Source organism: Chlamydotis macqueenii, chromosome 3, assembly GCF_036417535.1.
Source record: "Chlamydotis macqueenii isolate bChlMac1 chromosome 3, bChlMac1.mat, whole genome shotgun sequence".
Lineage (NCBI taxonomy): Eukaryota > Metazoa > Chordata > Aves > Otidiformes > Otididae > Chlamydotis > Chlamydotis macqueenii.
In genome coordinates, this window is record NC_141558.1 from 35682968 (window position 1) to 35699239 (window position 16272).

At 34.9% G+C, this 16272-nt stretch overlaps 1 protein-coding gene across 5 annotated transcripts in view; it reads right to left on the reverse strand.

Moving 5' to 3' along the window:
• Window positions 1–1160: 1160 nt before the first annotated feature.
• The window catches only part of PHIP (PHIP subunit of CUL4-Ring ligase complex), a 108003-nt gene continuing 92891 nt past the window's right edge, over window positions 1161–16272 (reverse strand). For 4 of the 5 annotated variants that reach the window (XM_086745966.1, XM_086745964.1, XM_086745967.1 and 1 more), the window contains 9 exons: window positions 14562–14687; window positions 13496–13568; window positions 13032–13082; window positions 12592–12741; window positions 10806–10958; window positions 8573–8736; window positions 7841–8121; window positions 7346–7507; window positions 1161–5477 (listed from right to left, as the gene is read on the reverse strand). In XM_086745966.1, coding sequence (XP_086602092.1) covers window positions 4834–5477; window positions 7346–7507; window positions 7841–8121; window positions 8573–8736; window positions 10806–10958; window positions 12592–12741; window positions 13032–13082; window positions 13496–13568; window positions 14562–14687 — 1804 coding nt within the window. In that variant the 3' untranslated portion in view covers window positions 1161–4833. The remainder of the gene's footprint in view (window positions 5478–7345; window positions 7508–7840; window positions 8122–8572; window positions 8737–10805; window positions 10959–12591; window positions 12742–13031; window positions 13083–13495; window positions 13569–14561; window positions 14688–16272) is intronic. The other variant, XM_086745965.1, reaches the window with a different exon arrangement.

Genomic DNA, 16272 nt, shown 5'->3' on the forward strand with positions numbered 1-16272 from the left:
AGGTTTCTCTGTAGAGTGCCTTGAGGCTGTTATAAACCTTGGGGGGCGGGGCGAGAGTTAATCACCTTTTTCTGCAATTTGTCTTTTAATCTAGCTTTCCTGGCGTGTTTCCTCTTGTAACACACTGTAAAATGACATGGCAAATTCCCACATTAAAGTTTGCACAAATGCAAGAACAACCAGAGGTTAGCTCTAGTTTAAAGGCTACCTGTTATTTCCCCCAGCCAGAGTAGAAAGTGTGCAAGCTGTATTCCCAATTCAAAATCAGGAAACTACACAAGCTGCTTTGTTTTTGGGAACACATTGCCAAGCCTTGGACAATTTTATGAAATTTAATACACTTTCCTCTGCATATGAACACAAGCATGTATATACAATAATTTACAGCAGAAAACTAACAGCCCTTTTATTAGTTGAATATGTAGGTCCCCTTAAAAACCAATCTCTTACGAGAGCTTCAGGGATAAAAGAAAACATATTATATAGTAATTTTACACAGTTAATTTGTCTTCATTAGACAGTAAACAGAAAATGAGCTTTTGCTGTTTTTAGGTTAGGTTTTAAACCCCTCTAACCTTCTGTATCACAGCACTGTAGCAGAGTTGTATTTAAATTCTTGTTAAACACTAAACTGTGTTAAAAAAAAAAGGCAAAAAAACCCCTTTGTAAACATACTGCGGACAAAACACACTACTTCAGAGTAAGGTAAGGACTCAGGACACAATGTAATTCTTGTGGTATAGCTGTATCTTGATTGATCAGTAGTATGTTAAAATTACCTCAGCAAGATTTGCGTGCTTCAAATTAAAATGCGAACGCTGAGGAAAGTGAGCTTTAAAACCTCTAACCTCCAATCTACTATGTAAGTACGGGGTGAAAGGGTCCCATCCAGTTAAGCCTATTGCTTTTATAGAACCAGTCAACCATTTAACATATACCTAAATTCAAATTACACGCTAAAGCATTTACTTGTAGTCCTTGATCCAACAAATGTGCGCAAAAGATTTAACAATGTGGTCTAAAAATTGTAACAAGCTTGAAGTTACTGAACGGACAGACTATTTGTGTTGTATGTAGTCTTTTTTTTTTGGTAAGACAAAAGCCTCTGGCACAGAATCAGAATTGGTACTTGAAGAATATTTGTACAGCAACACAGTGAATAAGTTGTCTCTACACTACAATTTATTTTTATAGATATTAATATATCCTACGTGCTGTATCAGGGTCCTTTATCAATTAATAGTTTTACAAATATTAAGCCATAGTAATATTTAACTCAACCAACTCAATCTTACAAGTCTATCAACAAACTGATCACATGTACAAACCAGACACTGTACAAATAAACATATGCAAATATATATCACAGCAGTCTAATCACCGGAGGAAGACATTTTTCTGTAAAGTTGTATCACTGGTCACAGCCGAGTGACAACGAGCTCTAGTTCAATATTGACAATAATGAACACTATAGTGGTAAAATTTAAGTTCAGTTCCCAGAGAACACACTAACAACAGAAACAAAATGGCTAAGGAGTTGTTCAGCATGTAGGCACAGGTACAGTGATTTCTGTTAGACATTTAGAGCACACTGGTATCACAGAAACAGAAGTTATTTTCTCATTGGTTAGAGAACACACTGTTATTAAGATACCACTCAGCGGTAAATACCAATTTTTATGTTTCCCAGTATAGCGTAGAACTACTGGAACAGTATACTCATATCCATGTCAAATATAAACAAATTTAATGAATAAAACTGTGTTAATTGCTGCCAGGTCTGTAAGATCATTTGTGTGTATATGACTATGAACCCATGCAATATTTACAATGCATATGTGAAACAAGCACATGAGATTTCGATACTCCATTTTCTGAACCAGTTGTTAGGTACTTGAGATGGCATTATAAAACATGCATATAACTATAGTTCTTAAATTATTTCAGAACATTTACCAATAGTTTATTGCTCACATTTAAAAACTTAAGACTTTATAATCAAAAGCTCTTTTTCTGTCTTGATACAGTATGTCACAACAACCTCAAATAATATATTTTTCCCAGACCAAAATGAACAGTCTGATGGTGACTGAAGTCTCATAAATAAAGTTTGCAACCTAATGAAATTAAATTATAAAAATATAGCTTTTAAATAAATCTGGTATTTCTAATAAATTTTTTAGTTTTGCTTGTATATAAAAAAAAAAAGACTCAAATTATCCACAATTTATTTTAAAAGGAAAAACATTATGGTGTCTAATATGAATTTTAAAATTACCGTCTAAAGTCACCGACATTACTGGGTGGGAAGCAGTACCCATGTTCTGCAGGTAAGACCTTCTATTCTCTTAATTTTAAGATGTACAATTTCCTGCCTACTGGGAATTATTTCAATCTCTGAAACCTACATACAAGGTATTTCTGATATATAAATATATACATAAACATGCCATATAAAACATTATTACAAATGGAGTAAATACAGAAGTTGAATTTTAAATATAACCTATTTCACATATTAAAATGCAGATAACATCAGGAAATTACACATTTTCAAATGACTGCCTTCATCAGTGAGATGTGACAAAAGTAACAAGTAGAATCAATTAGCTTTGAATTGTGAAGCTGTATGGCAACTGTATAGCTTGTTATTTTACCACCTGTTTAGTGACTCCATTTTAATTGAATGATAAATACCTGTTATTAAAAATAAATATACCAACCAATGAAATACAAGCTAATCCCTGCTCCCCAGATTTATATCCATAACAATTCCAAGAGGATCTGAAAAATAATTCAGTATTTTTTTTTTGTAGCAAAATGCATAAGGTACTAAAGAAAACTATGGTGGATACCAACTTGCTATCCACAGTAGCGTGTTTCTATTCCTCTTGGTGCCAGATACCGATGTTTTTTGTTCAACCATTTAAGCTTCTTTTGTAACAGACAATAAAGAATGAAGAATTAGGCCTCAAACAAGTATACAGAATCTGTGCAAATTGAAGGTCTTAATTCTGTATGCCCTCCCTTCCAGATATCGCAGATGATGTTTGTAAAAAAAGAGAATTATTATAAAGTAAGGGTGTACAGAATTGAGGTTTCATTCCAGGTTTATTTTTTTTCAACTAAGTTAGGGTCACACACACACAAAAGAAATCGTTCGTACTACCCAAACTTCCAAAATAATGTATAACCAGAAAATTTTGGTTACATTTTTGTACCATACCAGATCTCAGAAAATATGACTAGTTCTGTATTTTTTTCCTTAAAACTGGACAATATTTTTTTAAGTGGTAGAAAATGGTATTAAAGTTTGTTTGTAAAGGTATAAAATAACTAAATGTACCATAAACAAATAAATAACTGCTTTTCTTTTCCAGAGCAGTACATATAACAATACATTCCCCTAAGTCATATAGTATCATTTACAATAGACAACTTAATTTTACTAAGGATGCAAGAAATAATAGAATACAAGGCACAATCATTAAATGGAATTTTTCTTTAGGGTGTATATTGACTTATGTCAGCGTGATATACCATAAAAAGTGCAGAAAAACACAATGTGCAATGAGACCACTGTATAAAACATGATTGCATAAAAAGTGATTTGGCCTTTTAACCTTAATAATTGAAAATAACCAATCTTCCCCTTAAAATTAAACTATCAAGTATGACATTTTAAAATTTATTTTCAATTCTAGTGCTATCTAAAAAATCCTGAAAAAAATTTATACCTGGGTAATATTTTATACATGTGTTTATGTATATATTAATATATACACATACACTCCTCTTTGTAGGTCATTTTAGCCTCTTAAGTTGTAGAAACAACAATCAAGTTGGATCACAAAGTAAACATCATAATTCCATATCTGTCCTGTAATTTCCTTGAATCCTTTAACCAATTATACGTTTTGTCTAAAACATCTCTGTCAAAGGACCCCACCAGTGCATTATTTTCCACCAGAAGTACCAAAAAGGATACATTTCCGAACAATGTTAACAGCTATTTAAAACAATACACAGCTTTTATCACTGCAAATGGTATGCTGTACTGACACTCAAAAAGAAAAGAAGGCTTTTCACTGCACTGATTTTCAGTCTTTGGCACAATAAACAGAGATTTAGTGATTGATACAAGAATCAAGGTCTGAAAAATTAGACATTAGTCAAACTTTTTCCAATGTGGATATATATATATATATATATATATATTTGTGATTACATTTTTGCTATGTTTGGCAGAATTTGGATAAACCAAAAGCCTGTGCCAGGCTTCTTTTGCAGTTGAACATTCCATCACAACTGAAATTAAGCATTTTCAGATTAGCAAAGTTTGGTATTTTTGTATTTAGTAGAGTGTAAGTTAATTTACTGCCACTTTTTTTTTTTGCCAAAATCTGCCTTCCTAGGCAACCTGACTTTACAATCAAAGCGTACCTTGCTTGGTCAAAAATAGACTTCTGTTTTCAGTTTGTGGCATTAAAAGTTCTATCACCTTTATTTAATTGTGTAGAGATACTACACACTACTCAAGCAGGGTAGTTCTCAACTCTGTATGTCAGTCAGAAATTGCTTCAATTATTTGCAACTGTGAACAAAATGACTGTTGAAATGCATAACCTGTTTGGAGGGCAATAAATAGCAAAAGTTTAAAATATATATTTTTTTCAAACAATGTTCTTTCAGTTTATTTTTTGCTAAATTTTTCTCCCCAAATCGGAACATATTCTTCTAACCCATAATAGCAGCAGGGAAGCAGAAGTCTGTTCTGCTGTTCCTTAACGGTACCTGCTTCATAGCATTCTGAAGTAAAACCCTTGGCAAAAATCACCAACCAATTAAATTAGCTTTTGCTTTTTCAGTCAACTTTCGGACTCTGCCTCTGCTAGATGTTCCGAAAGTTAAGGAGGTGTCTTCGAACAATAGCTGCCTTTGCTCTTCTTCAGAGTCATCTTCATTGTAAAAGGCTGTCCTCCTACCCTGGTTTCTAGTTCTCATGTGAGGTTCAGAATCTTTATGCTCTTCAGACCCCTCCTCCATAGGCTCATCTATCTTTTTCCTCCTGCTTCGTGTTTGCATTTTAACATTCGCAGGAACTAAAAGGTCCGAGCCTGGCTGGCGGGTCTTTATCTTTCTTTTTGGCTTTCTACCCCCACGGCCTTTTTTTTGTAAGAAGTCTTCCTTCATATTATTTTCAGAAACAGAATTGCATGCAGTAGAAGCAGAGGCCTCTTCTGGTATATCCTTTGCGGTCTGGATTGTATTCTGCTCTGCAACCTTTTGCTGTTCAATAATTTGTAGCTTTTTTGGTTTTCTGCCTCTTTTCTTGTGCACCACTTCACAGCTACTGTTATTAGTCTCCACCTTCGGTTTCCGACCGGGACCTCTTTTAACTGGAGGTTTTGAAGGCTGTCCTCCGTGTCCATTTACTTGAATGCTTCCTGATGCCAAAGCATTATTCTTGCAATCTGCTGTAAAGAAGTGAGAGTACTTATGACATAACAGATTTGCATTTACATTCATTTTCACTCTGCCTTAATAAAACTCTTACTAAAATATCTGAATGGATTCACAGTGATTGCCAAGCTGTCAAAAATCTAAGAAACCCGAAGTAGAGCCCAGAGTTTCACACCAGTATGCAATGAGGACTAACTTCTAGTTGGGTTTAGGTCAAGGCAGTTTGAAGAAAACAAAACAAAACAATAAACCCAAAAAACCAAACCAACCAACCAAAAAAAAAAAAAGAAAACAACAACAAAACCCCCCACCAAACAGCTCAAGTCTTTTTCTTGGCTGATACAACACCAGTGGAGAAAAACTCCTACTTGGTATCTGCAACAGCTAAAAGTTGCTCAAGCAGCACTGCTACAAGGATTGGGAATGTGTCACAGCAGCTCATCTCTGGAGAAACGAAAAAGTCTCTTTCATCCTGCAGTAGCATTCTTCATATAGTCAGTTCATTACACCAGGGTTATTTTGACAATAAGCAAGGAAAAGTGTAGAAATGTGGGAGACTAACAAAAAGAAAAGTATGCAATTTGCACAGATTTCTCACGTTAAGAGACACACAGCATGAGGTTTTTGCTTGAAGACTTATAGGCTATGAGTTTTTCTTAGGTGAGTGGTACTCAACTTCCTCAGTAAGGCATGTCACAGGACCTCTTATGGAGATGTTCTGATACCACACCTCTTGTGCAAAGCATGACCAGGAACAGACTCATAGCCAGCATGATAGTTCATCCAGTCCTTTGATGGAACATCCATGCACGGCTCCTGCTGTGTTCAAATGTGCCCCATCATGCACTAAAAGCACAAGCCTCCACTGACACATGAGTGGATGTGCAGGACAAAATATGTCAACAACATTCAGATATCTCTGACATGATCAAACATCCAGTCGTGTAATGGGTGTGTATTTAGCCATGTAATGAGGTAACAGTTGAGGCCTTTGTGAGAAAGCTTGCAAGGAATGGACAGATGATTTAACTTAGCAGACCACAAGCTACTTTTTCAGAAGCATGAAAGATTTAAGAAAGAACAGATAATCCTCAGGAGAGGAGGACTACAAGGAGTAACCAGTTTCATTAGGAGGGGCCTAATTTGCAGACTACAGTTTCTCCATCTTCAGAGAGAAGATACTTAGTGGATCTAGCTGCTTCATAGCAGTTCAAAGCTCCTTCATAAATAGGAAAGCTTTTATGACTAGGAGATCTTATTTCAGTCTCCACAGAAGCTTTGAGTTTTAAGGTATCCAGACATCAAAAGAGCAAGCAAGCTCACTCAGAAGATTACATGGAGCTTGGTCTGATCAATCCATACAAATACACTAAACAGAAGCAGTAAACACTGCATGGTTCCATTTTGCTGTGGCAAAATAAATAAATAAAAGTTGCTGCTGGGATGCTCTGATCTTTATGCTCGTGGCTGTGGAGAGTGTCATCACACTCAGTGTTACTGACCCAAATATAACCTACTTAAGTTTTATCAGGTAAAACCCACAGGGTTTAAAGTATGACCCTGCAGAAGTCTGCTTTGAAATCTGAGAACTCATAACATGACCCTTGTAATAATTTAAATGAAGGTACAGATATGTTCACATATCAAAACTGGCTTGACAACACAGTTATCACACCATGGAAATTGCGTTAAGTGTAGTCAAAACCACACTCATTTATCAAGAGGGAAACTAACTGACTGAGTTGTTCCATTATGCTTCTCTATTCTGCTAAATCATAAAGCATTCTAATTTCCCCACCCCTAACTTACCACAACTAAAGTGCAACATTACAGCCACTACATAGCTAACTGGGGAGAAAAAAGTTCCAAAGAAACTCCATACCTTGTTGATTAACAGTGGAAGATTTTACTTTGCGCTTGATTTGCTTCTCTTTCTCAGGATTTTCTCTTGTGGAGTTATTCCTAGTATTGTGACTGTAATCAGACTGACTAGGGATTGATATAATATTCTGGTTCTTGGAATGTTTGGTTGAATTCTCCAGTACTAGAAGGACAAAAAGAAAACGTGATTTTTTTTTTTTTCTTTAAGTAGCTTGTATCACATTCAATCTTCCATGGCTAAAAAGGAAGTCATGTTCTGCTACAAACAAACATTTTAAATCAGTTATCCAGAGGTGAGAAAGCTTCCTGGACAAAGTAACATAGCCTCACTTGTTCAGTTTTCCTCTGACAAACCTCAAAGGCCTAGCAGATTGAAAACAGAACCAGTCTTAACTGAGACAAATACATTAGATTTCTAAAAAGCAAGTTTTATGTTTAAAAACATTCACAGCTTGGAAAAAAAAACAACAAACCAAACAAAACCCAAGCAACTTGCCTGACTTTCCTGACCCTGCAGTAGTATTAGGCTTTGTAATTAAAGGCTTTATTGTTAAAGGCTTTGCTCCTGAAGAAGTAGATGGTTGCTCTGTTACAGTCACATCTGTTATGCTCCTATTGCTTCTAGTCCGCACGAGGGAAGAGGCTTCAGCTGCTTTTCCATTCATCTGAGGTGGAGCATGTCTCAGCGCTGCTGACCGTGCAGGTGCAGAAGATGAAGAGGTGGCAGAAGTTTCTGCCTTCAGTTGAGGTTTTATTAATCTCTTCTTCCTTTCAGGGCTGCAAAAGGAGTAACAATTTGTATCCTGGATGACCACTTTATTATTTTACAGGAATAAATAAAATTAAATACTAGTGTCTGAGATCGTGGGAATAAAACAATCATCTCTGTATGAAGTATGTTAAAAATATGAGTTTTACTGTGGAAATAAAAGTGAATCTTTACAGTAAATGCTATAGTTATATGACAAAGCATGATGCCATCACTATCCTAACAATGCTGTTTTACTGTACATGTTTAGCAGTTATTTGAATTTTAAGCACTTACACTAGGATAGCTCTAAGTAAAGTTTAAAACTCTTCCACATCATAGGGACTTGCATGTCAAAGCTATCACTCTGCAATACAGGGAATAGTAAAGGAAGCATTAAGGAAAAAACCACACTAAGTTCTGCTGTGTAGGTATGTCAAACTGCAGCATTTAATGAATACTGTAAAAGAATTAATGTACCTGGATGCAACACTACTGGAAACTGAGCTGCTTCTACTTCTTTTTTTCCTTCGTTTCTTTATTGTGTTTCTTTTATGAAAGCGTAGGGCAGATTTATAATCCGATAAAATAGAACTTATATGTTCTTCAAAGAAAGCAGAAAGGCGCAAACTCATACTGTAGATCTAAAAAAATGAGAAGTCAGTAAACAAGCGTTACACTTTTCCAAAGCATCATTTTACTTATTTATCATTGAACAATACCTAGAAAAGTAAACTGATTAATATGGAAATGTTTTAAGGAAACTTACAGCCTGTCTCAACAAGTTTACACTAATCCACACATGGGTTTGCTTTAACTATTTTTACGGTTTTGAAAAGAATATTACAACTGAAGACCACACACAAAAGGAAAAATTAGAAAAGCCACCTTTCCAACTGCCCCTTTTTAATTGCACTTCCAGAAAGCATCCCTTTCTAGCTTGAGCAGAAGCCACAAAGAGATAACCTTAACAGAATGTTACTATATCATACGTAGGGTCAAGAAATCTAATTTTCTTCTGTATCAAGTTGCATCATTATATCCTATATTTGAAGATCAGTCTAATCCTGTTACGGATGAACTGATACTATCAGTGAGTTGCTTGCTACAGGTACAATAAGTGTATTAGAATTACGTACGTGTGTGTGTGTGTGTGGGTGTGTGTGTCCCCAGCCTTGGATGATTTAGAGACACTCAATCAAACTCAGTTTAAGTCACACAAAGACAGTATTTTAACAGTTGCCTACCTAATGACACACCAGACAAACTTTGTGTGAGCCTAAACAGTCGGTGTGATAGATTCTGAATGCATTACTGGACAGGATATCCAAAGAAATTTTATAAGAAAATATGTAAAAAATAATATTAAAATGTATGCGTACTGTGTCAAGGAAAAAAAAAAAAGCAGATGAACTTAGCTTTACTCTTCAAGTAAGCATCAATGATGTAAAGTAAGATGCTAAAACTATCCCTGAATGAGAAGTCAGAGTAAAAACCTCACCATTCAACAACTACATGTTGTATGCACTGAAAGTACATAGGTTCTGGAATATTAAAAATTCTTGACGTCAGAACTTTCCACTTCTATTTCTAAATAAAATTTAAAAAACTGCTACTTTACTACTATACCAGTCTGTTTGGAAGAAACACGAAAAAAAACATGAAAATGTCAGAAGAATCTGTGAAACCACAGTGCAGCTAAGATAATGTCAAGCATTCTCCTATCTTGAAGAGATCAAGAGGAGAAAGAAAAACCACAAAATAATCCAGATCTGCCCATAAAGCCCTGCCCTTGGATGCCACTGAAAGACAAGACACTGATTCTTAGGCAGCCTGAAGAGTGAGTGGGATCGTCTATTACTGACTGAAAAGAGAGCAATCACTGATCAGTCCTTGCGAGTCACCTACTAAGGAATTTGTTCCTGCATTTTAAGACAATAAAGTCCTGATGATTAATTTGCTATTTAGAAGAGCCAAACATAAAAGCTGTTAGTAATTCTAGTCTAACACATAAAGCATATTAGTAAAAAAGCTACACAGAAGCCTTGAAGATGCGTTAAGTATACATTTATAACTTCCACTGCTAACAGATACTACACCTACAAGTCAACGTGAGATAAATTATTATTAACTCTACCACCGGTAGGACACTTCAGTATCAGCTCAGTAAGAATGGCTCCATAGGCTCATGCTTTATGTAAATAGTTCTGTTTCCCAGAAATCCTACGTGCTTCATTACAATCTCACTGCATGCTGGTGAACAGTATATAATGTCATTATCCTCTACTCTCTATACCTCTGTATGTCAGTTTGGGGCAACCTCCAAAGTGAAGGAGTTTGGGGCTCTGTGTGCATTTTGAAAATCTAGTTTCTTCCCCAAAATAAAGAGTTAAATTCCACTACTGTACCCACAATCATGTTTCTACAGATCTTTCCTTCAATATGGCTCTCCCTTTAGATGCACTTTCAAATATTTACTTTTGAAACACACTTGCAGAACAGCAGAACTTCAGGCATTTAAACACCATACGTTCTGTTCCTTTAAAATACAAAGCTTTACTACTTTCTCAGACATGTTCAAGTTTGAAGATCAGAAATAATTAAACTTGGTTTTAAGGTGATCAATTACATTTTCTCTGTTTTTCTGTCCTCTATTTTTCAGACTTAAGTATTATTTCAAACAACAACAACAGAAAAAAAAAAGTAGTCTTACCCTTGATCTTTTACTTGGTGTATAGGCCTTGGAATTGCTGAAAATGAGTCTCACATCTTTACATAATTCCATTGGTGATTCATAGTTGCCAGCTTCCAGTGTTTCTCTAACAGTAGCAAAATCCATGGGAGTGTCAATAATATCTCTATAATCCTGTGAAGAAATAGCAAAGCAATGTATTACAATTTTTTTTCAAGTCTTAATATATCATTTTCATTAGGATGGATTTGATAAACCTGTTCAAATCAAATGTCCTCTTCAAATAGGTATGGAAGACTGCTAAAGACATTTTGCTCCTTTCTAGTCATACAACATAACTCGTCCCAGACATACTCGACAGGATTGAAATCAGAAGTTAACTGATACAACATTTAATTCCTTTTGTAAACAGATTTACTGAAATACAGAGCTCAAAATTTTGTGTCCTAAGACACAAAGATTGTCATGAAGATAAGCATGATACAAAAGTGTGACTACAAACTCTGAGTGGCTTAGCAGCTCAAACTTGGTACTAAGCCTAACACTGTGTTTACATATTAGCTTCAAAATACAAAGTTTGAGTATTTGAACCTGATCAGAGGCTTAGCACGTCCCTGATGAAATTTGAGCAGCTTCCCAAATGGAGACCTGACAATTTAGGAAAGTAAAATTAAAATAATGAAAACTCCACAGGGTTAAATAAGACCCTGTTTAAGCCAATGACAGAACTTTCTTTCTAAGCTATGGAAGAGAGAGGAATATCATAGGAAAAAAAGCTCAAATACTGAAGTTAACTGAAAAGTTAACTTAATCCATCAGAGCAAAGAGAACCTGTGAGCGCCTCTGAACGTTAAACAGGTTTGTGTCACCAGGGAGCAGTGTTTCATGCCCAAGCCTAGTAAGGTGCTCTCTTATCAGCTTATTTGAGGATCTCAAATGCAAAGGGCCACTTGTAGTTGGCCATAGCATAAAGTTTAGGTTACTTCAAAAATTAAGGTGCCCAATGGCTTCAGAAGTGTCAAGACAGACCTGGAAGTGACTTCTGAAAGGGAAGCATTTATTTTCTCTAATTTCTCCCAAGTTAAACACCTTAGAGTGGTGTTTTGAAGAAAAACTTAAGATATGCTAGGATGAAAGCACACAAAACTTTGTTTTGTTAGTTAAAGTAAAACTAGTGTAAAAGGCTAAAAGAAATCCAAGGCAAAAAGATTTTTGTGTTCAAATATTCTGTAGTTACAAATGGCTGCTCACAGCTATCTGAACTCCAGGGTAATCATATCCAAGCAGAACGCAAAATTTGGGAAAGTCATTGTTACTACAGTTAATGTTTCACTACAGTTCTGCAGTGGGTACTTTTTCTGCATCAAGTCCAGATGACTGTGATAGGAAAATTACTTTTTTTATACTTCTGAAATGAAAACAAGAAATGATCCATGACAACATCTGTCACATGCAACACCCAAACATATGCACTTCATATGGCCATTTTTCACCCAGAAAAGACACATCTTCATTGCAAAAGCTGTAATTTACTTACTAACGTAAGTACCCCTGAATATAAAAAAAATTGCAACTGAAGTATTTAAGAGAGCAGAGAAGTACAATTTCTTTTGAAATTACTTTAAAAAAACCAAAAAACATTATTATTAGGTGACTGCCAAGAACTGAAAAAAATTTCTGTCAGTAGCACTGCCTGAAGTTTCAATTAAAAGAGTTGATAAAACAGTCACAGCTGGCAAAAAAACCAAAAAACACAAACCATCCAACAACTGGATTATAACCAGCCTTCTTGTTCTAAAATACTCACTGGATATTCAAGGAGATCCACTGGTTGTCGAAACGGTTCAGAGTCTTCGCACTGAAAAATGAGATTCAGCAGCTCCTGGCATTGCTTCTTCCATGACTGAATGTCATACGACTGAGCTCTATTACGTAGCCGCCGCTTTGGCTGATGATCCTGAAATGACAATATTGTCTGGTATATATTAAATAAGCTAGCTGTTTTTACAAAATCTAGTGGAAAAGGAATCCTGTAGGATATAAATTCCAATTAATGAATCTGTAACATATAGCAGCACAGACAGAAATGCTTTTTACATTAAACAGCTCAGTAGAACAACATGTCACTAAGTTCAAAACTTTCCAAATGCTGAGATTGCACAATAAAAACATTCAGTTTTACATTATTCTGTTTACAGATGTACTTCTAATTATTTATAACACTATAAATAATTTTTTTTAAATTACCTTTCTTCTTCTAGTGGAAGTTCCTGGCACATTTGTATCTTTCTCTTCTTCCTTTGAGCAAGACAATGAGTCACATAAAAAGGTTAAAAAAATATAAGCATATATGAGTAGGTGAGCTCTTTTATACTTCACTTCTAATTTGAATCTTTACAGTTCTATCCCTGTCCCTCTGGAAAGCATTTCACATGACCATCAGTTTTGAGAACCTCTCAGAAGTCTAAGAATCATCTAAAATCTCCAATAAACTGTTAAAGCACTCTGCACAAAAGGAGGAGAGAAGGTTGGATTTTTACCCAGCTTCAGCTTTTACCCAGCTAACAAAAATAAATATTTAATTGACAGAAAAGTATACCCTACTCCCTTCCAGTGACTGGAAAACAGTACTTTTGTATCCAGCAGGACAAAGACAGTTGTCCTGTTTCTCCAGTATTATCAATGCCAGTGTCTAAGATACAACCACTTACCTCATCAGAGTCAGACAACACTTTCTTCTTCATTGCATTGTATAATGGAATTATGTCATAGCAACTCTGGTCTCTGTGTAAAAAGAAACACATACTAACATTTATTTTCCCTTTTCACCTATAGAATCAACTGTACTAATCAGGAAAAAAAGCCAGGTACGACAAAGATGTTAAAAAACAAAATCAGTAACAGAGAAGCCTTTTAGATACATATCTGTTCCTAAAGGTGTATTTCACCAAAACTTTTAATATCTGAAGCAGTTAAGTATTCTTCACTCTCCAAACAATATCAGAAATCATACGCACTAAAGCTACCAAAATATTTATATATGGAGATAAAGTCCTAGATTTCCAAATACATGACACAATTCTAATGTTTTTAGGAACACATGAAATAAAAAAAGGACAATTTAACACTGAGAAACTAAACTAATGAAGTATCTTGCCATTTCTACCAGTTTCTACCAGGTAGAAACAGCAGCATTCACTGTGTGCAATCAAGCCAAGGCAGTGAACACACTCAGTAAGCTCTTCTTACAAACTTTACGTCTGCAGATGGGTCAACTGATTGTTAGAGGTATTTCTCATTGAGGTTTTCTATGGTCAATAATAAAAAAGAACATTTGAAATACAACTACTATTTCTGTTGACTACAAAGCCTCCAATTTTTATTTCACATATCAAACAAATTTTCAATCACATTATAAACTATAAAGACTTTAGAATTTAGCACCAACAATTATGTTAACATCAACAGTATTCAAACCCAAAATTAGAACTCCTAACTCACCTGCAAATATATCTATCACACCATGAAGATACTCATATCTATTTTTATTATTTAACAGAAAGTCTCTTGAAATAAAATGCCATACCGATCTATTCTAAAACTTCATCTTGTGTTGCAAACTTACGTAGTTTGTCAAGACAAGCTTTATTATTTTCTGCCCAAACAGACAACAGGTGGATTCAAGCTGCAGATCTATCTCACTTTAAAATTCAGGTCTGAAAAGGCTAAATACCTGGGTAGAGGCAGAAATAACAACAGATCTACTAAGCAACTCACTTTATGAAATGCAGCAGAAGATCTGTAACAAATTTGGCAGATTTGACAATAGGACTTCCGGGTTCATTAAATGTGCGAGTATTATGTTCTATGTACCGGACTTCCCACATTAATGACGAAAGGCGCCTGTATAGAAAAGGAATAGGGAGGGGAAGATAGACTTAATTTCTAGCAATGTATATGAAACAGGAGAAAAAGCCTTACATCTTTCTTCCAGTGTATTTTCCTATTATTATTATTATTTTTTTTAAAACATTAAATCAGAAAGCATGCAGACTTCAGTATGTGGCCCTATGTGACCAGCAGAAGGCAGCTTCCTCAGGCTTCCTGCTCTCATGCTGTGTCCTGCAGTAATTTATAGAAATGGCTTCAAGAATATACTGCTGACACTCCTTGGGAAAGCTCAGCTGTGACACTTCAGCATTTATTATTCCTTTACAATATACATAACCCACCCTTTATCACCTCTTAAGTCACAGCTAAGGATAAAATATTAAAATTATACATTTTTTTCTGATAGATAACAATCAGAAGTCCTCACATAGCTCTGATTTAATGACCTAATATCGCTACAACATTATGAAAAATTATGCACAAAAGCAAAAATAACTGAAAAAAACCCCCTAAAAAATGCAATTAAAAAAAGAAAATACATACCATTTCAAATAAAAACTCTGACAGCATTGAAGTTAGAAATATATACAATCTTCTGTTTTCATACCAGCAAAAAATGATGAAAAGAAATGCTGCAAGTGTGTCGTAGAGTGAAGCAAGGGATCGCTTAACATGTTTAGTGTGGCATAAGCATTTAGATGCAATTTAATCACATTTATGGGTCCAGCATTTAGTTCTATAGAACGCCAGTAGTGACTGGGAAAGATTGTATTTTTTCTGGTTTGTTTTCTATTTTTTGAAAATATACAGGCATGCTAAGACTCCTCGATCAGAAAAGAAAAAAAAAAATATGTTCCAAGATAAGCCTCATGAAAAGCTACCAAAATCACAAGTGATCTGAACAGTCCCCTCCTGCAGAAGGTAAAGATAAAATTTTAACTGGAAAGCACAACACAAGGCTGTTGTTTATTACCTAAGTAGGCCTTGGCGATACTACAAAGTAATAAAAACAGATTTACTGAATAAGGTATGCTGATTACCAAAAATAATTGCTTACTCTTTTGACAAGAGAAACAAAACACAGTAAAAAGTCCTTGCCACCTCTGCTTGCAAAGCAGTACACTATGGAAGTTAAAGCTGGATTATCTTATATCACACAATAAACAAGGATAAATGTGTATAATTGCATTATTATATAGAAAAAACAGGGATATTTTTGAAAATTAAAAAGTGATTCTAATTTAGAATTAAATCTTCAGTTAGTACACATAAAGTACTAAAAATTACCTTTGAAATTTGGCCCAAAACAAAATGCCATCTATGTTTATTCAAAATAAGTAATAGAGGGCCACTGACTTTCAAACCAGAAATATCCCAAGAAACAAAGAAAACAGAAGTAATTTAAAGGAGCATACTTCTACGTATATATTTACTGCAAAAAATACAGCAATTGCAAACAGTTTAGGAAAATGTGAGAATGGTGTCAAAAAGTTAAAATGTATTTTTGTTGCTGTCCAGCAATTTAGAATGTCAAGGCCAATAATTAAGAAGCTCTTTTCTGTGTAGTTTCTTAAGTAATAACACAAGACTATTTTTT